At 42.8% G+C, this 12,587-nt stretch overlaps 1 protein-coding gene across 1 annotated transcript in view; it reads right to left on the bottom strand.

The window, feature by feature from the left end:
- Window positions 1-630: 630 nt before the first annotated feature.
- CEP89 (centrosomal protein 89) overlaps window positions 631-12,587 on the bottom strand; it is a 51,157-nt gene continuing 39,200 nt past the window's right edge. The window contains exons 17-18 of the mRNA XM_083512600.1: window positions 12,411-12,580; window positions 631-5,388 (exon numbers count right to left, since the gene is read on the bottom strand). Of these exons, the coding sequence (XP_083368726.1) occupies window positions 5,148-5,388; window positions 12,411-12,580 (411 nt within the window). The 3' untranslated portion in view covers window positions 631-5,147. The remainder of the gene's footprint in view (window positions 5,389-12,410; window positions 12,581-12,587) is intronic.

The raw sequence follows: 12,587 nt of genomic DNA, 5'->3' as shown, positions 1-12,587 counted from the left end.
TACCTAATTTCTGTTTCTTGTGGTAAACTACCATGGGAGACATGACGGATAAAAGCCAGCCTCTGACTGCAGTAAATGAAAGATCTGACTGCTCCAGTCTCACAGGACGAGAATGCCTGGCTTAGACGGTGTCTCATCTCTGTGTGTGTGATGTGTAGCTCATTAAATCTGTGGCAGACGCAGCCTTAATGGAAAATTGACTTTTTTAAAGCTATCAAGTAGAGAGAAAAGGAGCAAGGTTACTTTTCTTCATAAGCTGCAGGGGCTTCCCAGCAGAAATAGCCTCTCTAATCATTAATTCCACTTGCATAATTAACTTTGTTTTACATCTTGAGCTGTAGTGAAGATGTTGGCAGTTGCTCTTTATCATGATTCATCTTTAATCTCAAGTGGTGTCAGTGACTCTGAGATTTTTTTTTTGCTCTTTAAAGTCCAATTAACCACTTGAACAAATCAGTAGTTTAAGCGCATACAGCACTGCAAATCTACTGGGGCTTTTTCATACATTTGTATTGATTTCAGTACAACTGAAGGACTTGCAGGCTCACCACTCTGTATTACATTTTACATTTAATATTCATTGTTCTCTCTGAGGACACGGCCTGACAATGACAGCTATGCAACTTCCCATCCTTTAAAATAAAACAATGCTTTATTGTTACAAATTTAATGCTGGGGGGGGATACACATTTGACAAACAAGCAAAGGCCTTGATAGTACACAGCCAAGGTAATACAGTACTTATAAAATTGAACATTTATCCAAATGTTGACATATAAAAAACAATTAAAAAGTGGTTAGGAGAGAGGGGGGCTGCAAGTTTAAAGGCAGAAAGCCAAACCATTTATCCATTTTGGCATCTTGCTATGATTCAAGTGCATAAATTTCTATGGCCTGAAATGCACACTTGTATGTACAGTAACATGTCTCTCCCACTCAATAGTACCAAGTCTCTATTTTACCCTAATATACAAAATGTGCAGCCATTGTCAAAGACCTAAATGAAACAAGAACGCACAGCATTATTTATTTGGTTACTACACATTGGCACATGTGTGGGAAGAGCTTAAGGCCATTTGGGGTTCATCTTAAACACACTCATGTCAGAGTTAAGTCCAACTGAAATCAACAGGGCTTATTTCTGAGTAGCCATGCATAGGATTGTGCTGTCAATGCTGCAAACTATCTATTTTTGTGTGACAGATGTTAAGGCAGTATCCACAAGCGATATGAAGATGTTCTGAAAATGGTGCCCTGGTTTCACAACTTTCTGCAGCAAGGAGTTAACCAGATGAGGTCCTGGCATGTGGGCTAATGATTTAGTGTTAACACTCTCTCTTACAAGGTGCTCCATATAAAACATGATTAGAAGGGAACACACAAGCCAGATATAAGGGCAAACTACGGTGTGCAGAAAAGAGGAAGCAGGTACCTGAACCAGCATGAGACAGAACGTGAACACAAGCACCAATGGATGTATACCACTTATAGGGGTGGTATTTAACTAAGTTAAATAGTCCCACTGAAAATTTACATGACCAAGTTAGGTCAGAATTTGTCACTTTCACTTGCACTTGCAGCTTGTATATGTAAGGCACAGTTAAACATCTGTTTATGGTCTGTTGGAAAATAGGGATTTTCCAACATCTCAAAGACGGCAGCAAGCTCCAAGATGCTTGTGAGAATGACCAGGCAAAAAGCCAAAGAATCAAACTAAACTCTTGGGAAATGGCGTTCCGTCCCATTTGACCAATGTAAGACCACAGCCAATGCCATTGGATCATACATCATACTGAGTGCTGATTTAAAAATGCTTTAGGGGTGACAATTATCCAAAAGGGAAATGCAGTGGTACCTCGGGTTAAGAACTTAATTTGTTCTGTAGATCCATTCTTAACCTGAAACTGTTCTTAGCTAATGGGGCCTCCTGCTGCCTCAGCGCCGCTGCTATGCAATTTCTGTTCTCATCCTGAAGCAAAGTTCTTAACCCGAGGTACTATTTCTGGGTTAGTGGAGTCTGTAACCTGAAGTGTCTGTAACCTGAAGCGTCTGTAACCCGAGGTACCACTGTATAAGATTTTGGGGGGAAGGCTGTAACTTCAGAAATTGAAGGTTGTGCTGTCTGTCCGGGGGTGGGGGGCGAGATCCAAAAGCAGCTGTAGTTTCAAGAGCTTTTATTAGAATCAACTAAAATATAACTAGGACTAGGCGATTAGCAAGATAGTTTTTTTAAAAAAAAATCTCTCCCCCTGGTTCTAGGATAACTCTCCAGATAATACTGCTGTTTTAAGATATCATAGTTCGAGACCTTTCATATAAAACCATTCAAATGTATACATAAACGCCAAACTCTGAGTTCTGTGTTGGTTGTGTAGTGGCCTGTTTTTGTAAGAATGAAGGACAAATGCTTTAGACTAATTGGATGAAATGACATTCCCATAAAAAGGCTTCTAAATAAGCAAAATCTAGTTTAATTTATTGAAATGATAATGTTCACCAACCTCTCAGTCTTAAGGAGGATGGTTGCATATGAAATTGATCATTTGTCAGGGCAAAACACCTGGCCGGACCTTCCTGCACTCTTTCGAGTTTGGCAGCATCAATTATTGTCTTCTAAGACCTAAAGGTAGTTAGGAATCTCCAGACTGTCTCATTCCTTTTCATTCCTTTTCCTCTTCTTGGATGGGTTTGTTACCTTATCAACTACCCAAGCAACCAATAATGTTGTGTACATCTAGTAGGATTAGTCAGTACTTTATGTTCTGCTACATAAACTGTTAGGGCTGCGGGTGGCACTTGGGTCTAAACCACTGAGCCTTGCTTGGGCTTGCCGATCAAAAGGTCCACAGTTCGGGTCCAGCTCCTGCCAACCTAGCAGTTTGAAAGCACGCCAAAAAGTGCAAGTAGATTAATAGGTACTGCTCCGGTGGGAAGGTAAACGGTGTTTTCATGCACTGCTCTGGTGTCAGTGTTCTGTTGCGCCAGAAGTGGCTTAGTCATGCTGGCCACATGACCCGGAAAAACTGTCTGCTTGATTATAGGCAATATACCATGTAACCGAAAATCTCTAAACAATCTCCTAAACAGTAGTGGATTGATAAAATCTGGGAGAAAATTGATATGTATGAACCCACTCAGCAAGCAAAGAATTCCAATTTTTAAAATGATGTACTGGTCCCAAGTTTGTCTTTCCTTTATTGAAGCCCTTCAAGCTTCTGACCACAACTACTGATGCACATAATTTCTCTGATGTATCAGGCATTGCAAGTTGCACGTTCAAAACCTCAACAGTGATTCTTTCATCAAGGTTGGGTTTACTATAACTGTCTCACAAGCTCTTCCAAGATATGCTAAGGTCAGGATGGGCAACTTGTGGCCCTCCAGATGTTGATGGACTCAAACTCCCATCAGCCCCAGCCGACAGAATCAATGGTCTCAATGAGGGTGTTGGACTCCAACAACATACAGGTTCCCCCATCCCTGTATTAAGGACCCTTAGAGAGCTTCATTGTGAGAATATTCTTGTTAATTCTTTTCTCCTAATTATTGATTGTGTGGTGTTTAGCTTTTTATTTCAAAAGAAAATTTCATATAGAAAAGAAAAAAGACATCACAAGCCAAGTCTCCCACTTTGTCTCCAGCTGAACTGAGAGACGGCCTCACACTACTAGAAATTCGGTTAAGCTCTTTGATAAAAGTATTAGGTGTTAAAATGGGTGAGTCACTCTCTTTTCCTTTTGTCCCTACCTTTATATAAGCTTGGCTAAATCAGGCCCAGGCCGGCAATAATGGCTCCCAATTCCAAATTTAGTGCAAACAGCTCTAAGCAGCAGCTTGGGCTGCATTATGGTTGACTTTGGTTTGAATAGCTAGATGGCTTATTGGCAAAAAGGCTGATTTCAAGTTTCTATTTAAAAAAAACCCAAACATTGCAGCTTATAGCAGTGTGACCAGTATTTAAAAACGCAAATTCTGTGAATATAAAACAACGCAAATTTAAAAAAGAATTTGCATTCTTTTATTTCAACTGCATGGCTTTTTCAGGATATAGAGAGCTTTTTAATTATTATTATTATTCGGTCACAAACTGGGAAGAAAGTGGTGGAAATGAGATATATCTGGCTGCTTGCATTTGGTGAATTATAGTGCGCTGTAATTTCTGGTGGGGGGAGGCAGTGGTCTTGCTGCTGCAAGTGCAAACAGACCAGAGAGATCAGTGGAGGCAACATCTCCCACAGATGTCCCACAGCACATCTCCCACAGAGGACTTATCCCTCCCATTTCCTTTTAACTGTTAACATCACTGGCAATGCAATACTAAGTATGTTCACTTGGAAGCATGCCAATCTGTACTCAGCGAGGCTTATTTCCAAGGCAGGGTTCATAGTATTGGAGGCCTGGGAGAAAAAGTCCCCAACATTCCAATAGAGATAGCGGATAACATCTAAGCTGTAGGAATATCTGCCCCATCCTCATAATTAGGAGCCCCACGGGAACACATTTTCCTTTCTTAGGGTATTTCCAGATGAACACCTCCCTCCTTAGATGACTCAGTCATCTGATCTTCCACTATGAGGTATACATGAAATTGTGCTGACTTCCCACGTGGCAAAGGATACCACACTTTTTGTGTATGAGCATCCTGTTAGGAGGCATGATATTGCTGCATGTGCAGGGAAGAGGGTACGATTCACCTAACTATCACCAACTTAAGAAACTCTGCCCCCCATAATTCTTTTAACAATCATGCTTCTGTCTCTGCCTAATGACATCATAATGTGGGTGCTTTAAAAAACTTAAATGCACGAGCAGTACCAATTCCACAACGAACTCCCATCTGCAAGCACTTTTAGTATCTAGCAGAAAGTGTCAAAATGTGTTTGGTACTTTTTTAATTTTTGCAACTGTTAAGAGCTAGAAACATTTGGATTTTGAAGAATCTACCGGCCATATTTCTATGGTACAATACAAATCCCTGCCATGATGATTTCTAAAAGCCCAGAATAGTACCAAAGGGGAATATCAGCTTCTTTTGAAAGATCAACTTGAATGCAATGCCGACTGTATTCTGATTAAACTGCTTTGGTCTTCATGTTTGTTTCTTTCAGACCTATTCTCCTCTGAAAAAGGAAGGAGTGTCTGTGTTCTTAACATGCAGGTTCCTGTTGACTCTGAGTTTTCGCAGGCAAGAGAAGCTCCACATCACAGTAGCTAAAACCGTACCCAGCCAGCAGGTCTTTCTGAGAAATGTCAGCTAAATCTGATTCATAAGCTTTGACAGGACTCTGTGTGTTCCTCTTCTCTAGAGATTTATGCAAGAGTTCCTTCATCCTCCTGTTTTCTTTGGTGGTTGATTCCCAAATTATTTCAAGTTCACTTTCCACTTCCCTAGGAAGAAAAATGAAAATGGATTTGCAAGTTTCAGATGCTTTGCCTTTTTTGAGAGTATTTTTAAGGTGAACTACCCAGCCAGTACAGAAAGAACAATTAAATTTATTTTTGTACCTGGAATGTTGTCTAGAGAACACCATGTGCACAGAACAGAAAGAGTAATCAGAGGATCTCTGGCATATAATTCAATCAAATGTACTTGTTTAACCAGTTTTTATGGGTGTCTAGTTCTGAAAGCATCACACAAAATAACCCTAATATCCTGGGTCCCTTATTGGTGATGTCATGGTTCAAAACAGGACTACAAATTCTCCTCTAAGGCTGTTGTAAGTAGATCTGGCTGCCTGAGTCACACACAGTGGATTGGGACAGAGGATCTTTTCAGTTTCAGCCATTTTCACACCGCATAGTCCTTTCCACTACTGTCCCAATGTCCCAACAATGTTGTGTTGGGAAAGTCCCCTGACGAAAATCTTGGACACCTGTGGCCAGTCATAGTGGACAATGGTCTGGCTCGATATAAGGCTGCTCCAGATGTCTGAACTATTTCATAGCTGCTTTATATTGTTGATGAAAAGCCTCTTTGCTACAAAATACTGAGATGGAGTCATGTTTAGATAAGGTTAAGCTCAGTTTGAGGATGGCAGTGCCCCCTGTAAGAGTGCTGGGGCTATTCAGATGGCCCACCCTCGTGGATGGATAGAACTGGATGTGTTCCTAAATGCGCGTGGGGATTTTCCAATGGAGATTGTGGTATATCACCTGTATAATTTGTATGTAAAAGCATTATGACACCAGTGGCTGCATTTTCAATCCCTTTCCTAACAATACCTAGCATGGGATTTGCCCTTTTATTTATGACACATTTTGTCAGCCGCTGCCTTGAATTTCTCCTCTTACCCTTAATATTTTCTCATCCTACTGCTGGACATTCACAGCTTTATTTTTAACCTGTTAAACTCAGAGGAATTTAGGACTGTTTTCCAATTGAAAATAACTGCTATCCGCAGTGGTACCTCATAGCATATTTCTGCAAATTTCATTGTGTTTCACACTTTGTACTGAATTTCCCCCCCTGTGAAATACGTAACCGAAGTTGTGAATGTGGCTGAAGGGTGAGATATCAGGTCAAAAGCAACCGGTCAAAACAATCCTGTTTCCTGTGAAGGTTTTCTAGGTCACATTGCATTTCTTTTGACAGGAATCCCATCAGAAGGAGCTGAGCATGTGGCAATTTTTAGGGGTTGGTCTGGTCTCAAGAGTATTGCAATAATGTCCTTTGCAAGAACAACAAAAATCCTCAGCAACAGAAAATCTGAATCACAATAATAACATATGCCTATATGTTGCTCCCATAACTGAATATAGCAGAGATACAGCCCATGAAACCTCGAAGAGGTAGTTTTTTGCTGCAGAGCTTAGTAGACACCTCTCTGTTCTGGTGCCATGGTGTCCAGTCAGCTTAGAGATGGTCAGGTCAACAAATGAGGCATGAATGACAGCCTTTATTTGTATCTCAAAAAGCCGCTCTACTTCAAAGTATATTCCTTGATCAATCAGGGCAGGTTCCAGAACCTGTTAAGTGATTTGGTGCCATCTCCCTTCCTGCTGGCACCTGCACTTCCTGTGATTTTATCAGATCTATTTTTTAGTGGATCATCTTATGGTTAAAGAGAAAACATGTTCAATGCTCTTTTGGTCTTCAAATCTGTCTCTGCTCCATAAATCATTCAAGCAAACTTTCCCGCAAAGCAGTCAGAAATCTGCTTATGTCCTTTCCCAGCTTGTAAATCTTGCATTCGCTTGTCCTGGTTCAACCTCTTGGCCAAGGAATGTCCTAAGAGGGCAAGAGGGGCCCATTTCAGCCTGTCTACCTTGTGGTTTTTGACATCATGATAAAGGGAGGAAGATGGCAGAAAAGTAAGTTATGCAAATTAAGTATACAATTTATTCTGGGCACAGATTTTTAAGTTTTCTTGGCAAAAAAAGTTCTACACAAGCTGCACCACTGTTGCATTTGCTCCATGTCCTGCTCAAGCTCTATATGTCAGAAACCAAATACACCATCAACAGCTTCACAGGACATTACTCTAATGCTGATCTAAACCACCTTGAGGTTTTTTCTACAATCAAGTGGCATATACTCCCTGCTGCCTTGCCTGCCCTTCGTAGTAAGTAACAGCGACCCACCTGCCAAGAAGCAAGAACAGCAGCAGCTCTGCCTCACCTGGCATGCCACCTCTGGGTGGGACACGGAGAAAGGTTTCACCTCAAAGGTCTCAAACTGTATATGGTTTTAAAGATGATAACCAATACTTCCCATCAAGCTTGGAAGTGGATTGGGAGCCAATTATTCTGGGTGTAGGGCTGAGCACACATGATCAAAAAGGCCAGCTCCAGTTAGGATGCCTTCCCTGCCATATTTTGCACCAGCTTCAGCTTTCAAAAGGCAGCCCCACAAAGGGTGTGCTGAAGCAGGAGACCAATCTGGCTGTGACTAAGGTAGGTGGGCCAGTAGCCAGAGCTGGCTTCTCCAGGAAGAAGTGCAGATGATAATCCAGAAGGGACACTGGATCCAGGAAATCTCTATGAACCTGATTCTTCAAGGGGACTGCAACCCCATTCAAAACACACCTGCCTTTGCTTTTCTATTGGCCAAAGGACTTCCATCTTGAACTGAGTCTCAGTTTATTCTCCCACAGCCACGCTGATCCTGATCTTAGGCACTGGTTCAGTCATTAAGTGGGCATTGGTACTGCCATTTAGGAAAGGGAGCAAATAAGGCTTCATCTGAGGGAGCACTTTATCAAATATGGTGGTGTATGGAGCTGTGAAATTTTACATCACTCGAAGGATGAGCCTAAAAGTCTAAAAGCTTCCCTCACCGAGGCCCCCAGAATTTGACATGTTTATTTCAAAGCTGCTTAACACAGTGGGTTTGGGTTTTGGTTTTGTTGTTGTTGTTTTGGTCTTTCTACTGCATTTGCAGTGATGACTGCAAAAGGCTGCTCTTTTCCTCACTCATTACATGTGTACTGAGCAAAACCCAAATGCTGCTCCCGATGGAGTGAAGGGCAAATGGGGGAGGCAGAGCAGGCAAGGAAGAAGGGGCGGGGGGAGAAGAGACATGAATCGAGTTTTCCCATGTCCAAAACCATGCTATCACCCAGGATTTAAGGTGCTATTTCCCCCTTATTTTTTCACAGAATAAATGAGATTTAATGATCATGCTGTAGCATTTCTCAGATTGCTTCACTGCGAGTGGAGACAAAATGAGATTCCCCTAGTAGAAGCTCAAAACAAGAATGCCAGCTTTCAGGTGCCCCACGTGCTCTTTGGAATAGAAAAGACACAGCCGTGTGCCTTAGGTATTCTTGAGTCTGCTTGTACAAGTGATATTCTGGAGAGTTGCTATAAAGCAAAAAATAATATCCTCAACATCCAAAAGTAAACACTGCCTCCTGAGCATTTCAAGGGTTCCTGCTAAAGCTCACTATCTTTCAGCGTTTTGGGAACCCACCTTTCAGTGTCAACCTCTGACCTGCAAATGATTAGCTGTCATTCCTGCACTGCAGGAAGTTGGACTAGATGACCATTGAACTCTACCATTCAATGATTCTAAGTTCAGCCTCTCTAGGTTTTTGTGCTCCATGACTTCACCTGCCATTGTTCCCCAAGGAAGTCCTGGTATTACATATAAAAGAAAGGAAATACTGCAAGACTCCCTCTGCAAAGTGGGTGATTCATATTGAAAACTGGATGGCTGGCTTCATCAGTTGTCGTGGCGAAGTCTTACGCACAACACTTTAAGGGTTTTAATAAAATAAACATGCCATTCACACAGCCTATTACTTTCAGTTGGGTATAGCGCTGAGATTAAATGTGTCAGTGAAATTTCTATCTACTGGGAACAATTTTGCAGGCCACAAATTTTCTCCTTGAGCGGCGCTGGTGGAAATGAATCTGCATCAGGACATTATTTGCCCAGCACTGCCGATTCTGGTTGCCAAGCTACAGAAGATTAGTGACAAGAAGCCCACCCCTAAGTCCTTGGTCTGCTTTTCTTCTGACCGGGGTGGGGGGTAGAGTGGGAGGAGGAGGAGGAGGAGGAGGAGGAGAGAGATCCAGAACAACCTTTCAAATGACAGCTTTGTTCAGGGACTGGCTGCACTACAAGACAAAATTATATTTACTCCTTAAAGCGCTTCCGGATTTTGAGAGAACTGAAAGCAGAATGCAACCAGAATGGAAGGAATCTGGCTAAACTAAAGGAGCCCAGCATTCAGGAAGCGTAGGGAAAACATATGCAAAGCATTTTAGCTTCCTGAACTGTAACATTGCTTGTCTGCATAGCTCAGCTGACGTCCCATGGTCACTGGCCAGAATGATTAACCCAGCTATACATCTGTCCCATCCAATCCAGATGTTTGTTAAACCTGACCTAGAATAAGAGAGACATCACAGCAGGAAAGCATCTCTTTGAGGGCAAGGCAAAAGCTGCATTTGCCTTTCACCAGCTACAAGCACTGCTCATCTTCCAGAATGTCAGTAAAAACTTTCTGACAGTAAGAGCTGTTCGACAGACTCCCTCGGGGGGTGGACTCTCCTTCCTTGGAGGTTTTTAAGCAGAGATTGGATGGCCACCTGTCATGTATGATTTAGCTGAGATACCTGCATTGCAGGGGGTTGGACTAGATGGCCCTCGGGGTCTCTTCCAACTCTACAATTATACGATTCAATGATTCTAAGACTTGGCAACCAACTGCAAAACACTCAGCAACTCTGCTGCTGTTGGTGACAATAACAAGGGAAAAAGTGCTGCTGTTTAGAACTACTTCCCACAACTGCATTTTCCTCTGCCGCAGTGGACTGCTAAATCAAAGTGTGGCCAATTATTTTAGCTTTATGGAGTTGTATCCAACTGACTAAAAGCAGCCCCACTGAAGTAAAGGGACTCAAGTGAGTCATGTCCATTCATTTCAATGTGTCTCCTCTGAGCAGAACGAATACTGGATACAACCCATTGTGATGGCAGTGCTTCATAAAGCTTGGACTAGTATATTAATAGCCTTTGCTGTTTGAGGTGGGAAGCGTGAGGGGTGGGTGGGTGTGACAGGTAAGAGAAGAGAAATGGTTCTAAGGGGTTGACATGTCTAACACTGCTCTAAGGGGGTGACATGTTGGGGAATACCAGGACTAGAAATAAAATTGAGGATTATTTTATTAACGTATTTATTACTTACAATTATACCCCACCTTTAGTCCAAGGAACTCAAGGTGGTATACAAAATTTCCCCCTCCTTCCATTTATCCTCATAACAACAATGGGAGGCTGAGAGGCAAGGACTGGCCCACAAGGCTTCATGACCAAGTGGGGGATTTGAACCCTCCCAGGTCCAACACTCTAACCGCTATACCACACTGCCTCTCACATTGGTGGACAGGTGTTCTCCGCTCCTAGATACATACATATTGTCAAGCTGTATGAAGCAACAAAGGCTATATGCACAATAGAATGTTTATGTTAGATCAAAACTATGGTTTGGAACATGGTGGCAGCAGGACCTTCCCTTCCACACACCTGAACCACAGGGAAACCTGGCTGTATTCACCACATCTTTAGTTCTCCAGATTTGCAAGCAGTCCCAGGTTAGAGTATCTGGTTCCGTAGCATTGTTTGATGCTAAGCTGGTGCTTACAAAACACATTTATTCAATCATCTATATGCTACCTTTCAGCCTTCAAAGGGACTCCTAAAGTGGCTTAGGTTATTCCCAAGAGGAAGTTTTCCTTGCACCCTTTCTAAATAGACAGCTGGTTGGAGGATGCTGTGTGGATTTCCTGCCTACGGAAGCAATCCTGTGCCCAAGAATCTGCTGTAAAGTTACACCAGACCCAAGCCCTGTTCAGCAGCAGGCTTTTGCAGAAAGAACTCAATCGCACAATGGCAAATTTAGCTGCACAACAAACCCACTTAAAAAAGAAGACTTTTTACAGCAAGGAAAGTGATAGTTAAGAACCAATTGATGGGGAGTCCTATATCCTCTGCAGAAACAAATCAGGATGAATGCTCAATAGAGGGCATTGTATAACCTCCGTCCAAGCTTTCTGCAATCTGGAGGTGCTCTAAGACATGTCACGTGTGAATTGATACACCAGTCACTGCAGCACAGGGACTATGCACAGAGAGCACATACACACTTTGCCGAAAAATTCAGAAGTTATCTGACCACGCTACTTATCCTCTACTGGGAGTTGATAACTGACACAGATGGCATACAGCTTGAGTTCCAGGCTGGATTATTTTATCTCACAATGGCTGAGATGATCTGCAAAATAACTGCCTAATTATCTGTCTCCTGTGTTGTTTCAGTGCTGGTACAAGGAACCATCCCTGAAGCCTTCCCATCGCTAACACGAGAAGTAAGAAGCAGGACTCCTTATAGGTTCTCTCGACACGGAGAATCATCTTCCAGCCAAAACCTATTCAGCTGTTTATTCCCTTTTTTGTGATTAGAAACCTCCAGATCCACGAAATATTCATTTTGCCAAGTGCTCTTAACTGACTGCCCTCATTTCCTGTCTGTCAGAAAAATGTCAGCCTGGGACTTCATCAGTCCTCACTGGAAGACGTTATTAAATCAATGAGCATGTGACCAGTGATTCACTTTGGAGAGAATTACTGAAAGCTCAATTCAAGTCAATAGCTTCTGCATGTTTGCTTTCCTTCAGCAAAAGGCAGTACAGCTGCCAGGAGGATTTTTAAGGTTGGCTGTCGGAGCTAGCAGGCAACGATTTCTTTCAAGGATTTGTAGGTCGGGGGCTTAGAGAGGGAGAAGGAGGGAGAGGGGGATGGGGGAGCTGACAGAGTCAGTGGAGAGGAGGAGATTTTCAACCCAGCAGCTAGGCAGGGAAGTGAATACAGCCACAGCACGCCAGAGGGGGCTCTTAGGCAGAGCATGTCCTGCTCCTTTACCAGTCGGGGCTAATGGGTTTGTTTAAGGCTTTGGCTGACTTACCTTTTCTGCTGCAGCGCTTCGTCCAGGGTTTCCTGCTTCTCTTGCAGCAGCCGCTGGAGGTGCCTCATCTCACGCTGGTACTGAGCAGCCTTCCCGGCAAATTCCTTCTCTTGCTCCGATGCTTTCAGGCTGATGTCTCCGAGCTTTCCGGCAGCCGTCTTTTTATACACCTGTGAG

The sequence above is a fragment of the Podarcis liolepis genome, assembly GCF_965112155.1.
Source record: "Podarcis liolepis genome assembly, chromosome: 7".
Classification (NCBI taxonomy): domain Eukaryota; kingdom Metazoa; phylum Chordata; class Lepidosauria; order Squamata; family Lacertidae; genus Podarcis; species Podarcis liolepis.
The sequence above is the reverse complement of the archived record's forward strand: the minus strand, read 5'-3'. Positions and strand labels throughout refer to the sequence as shown.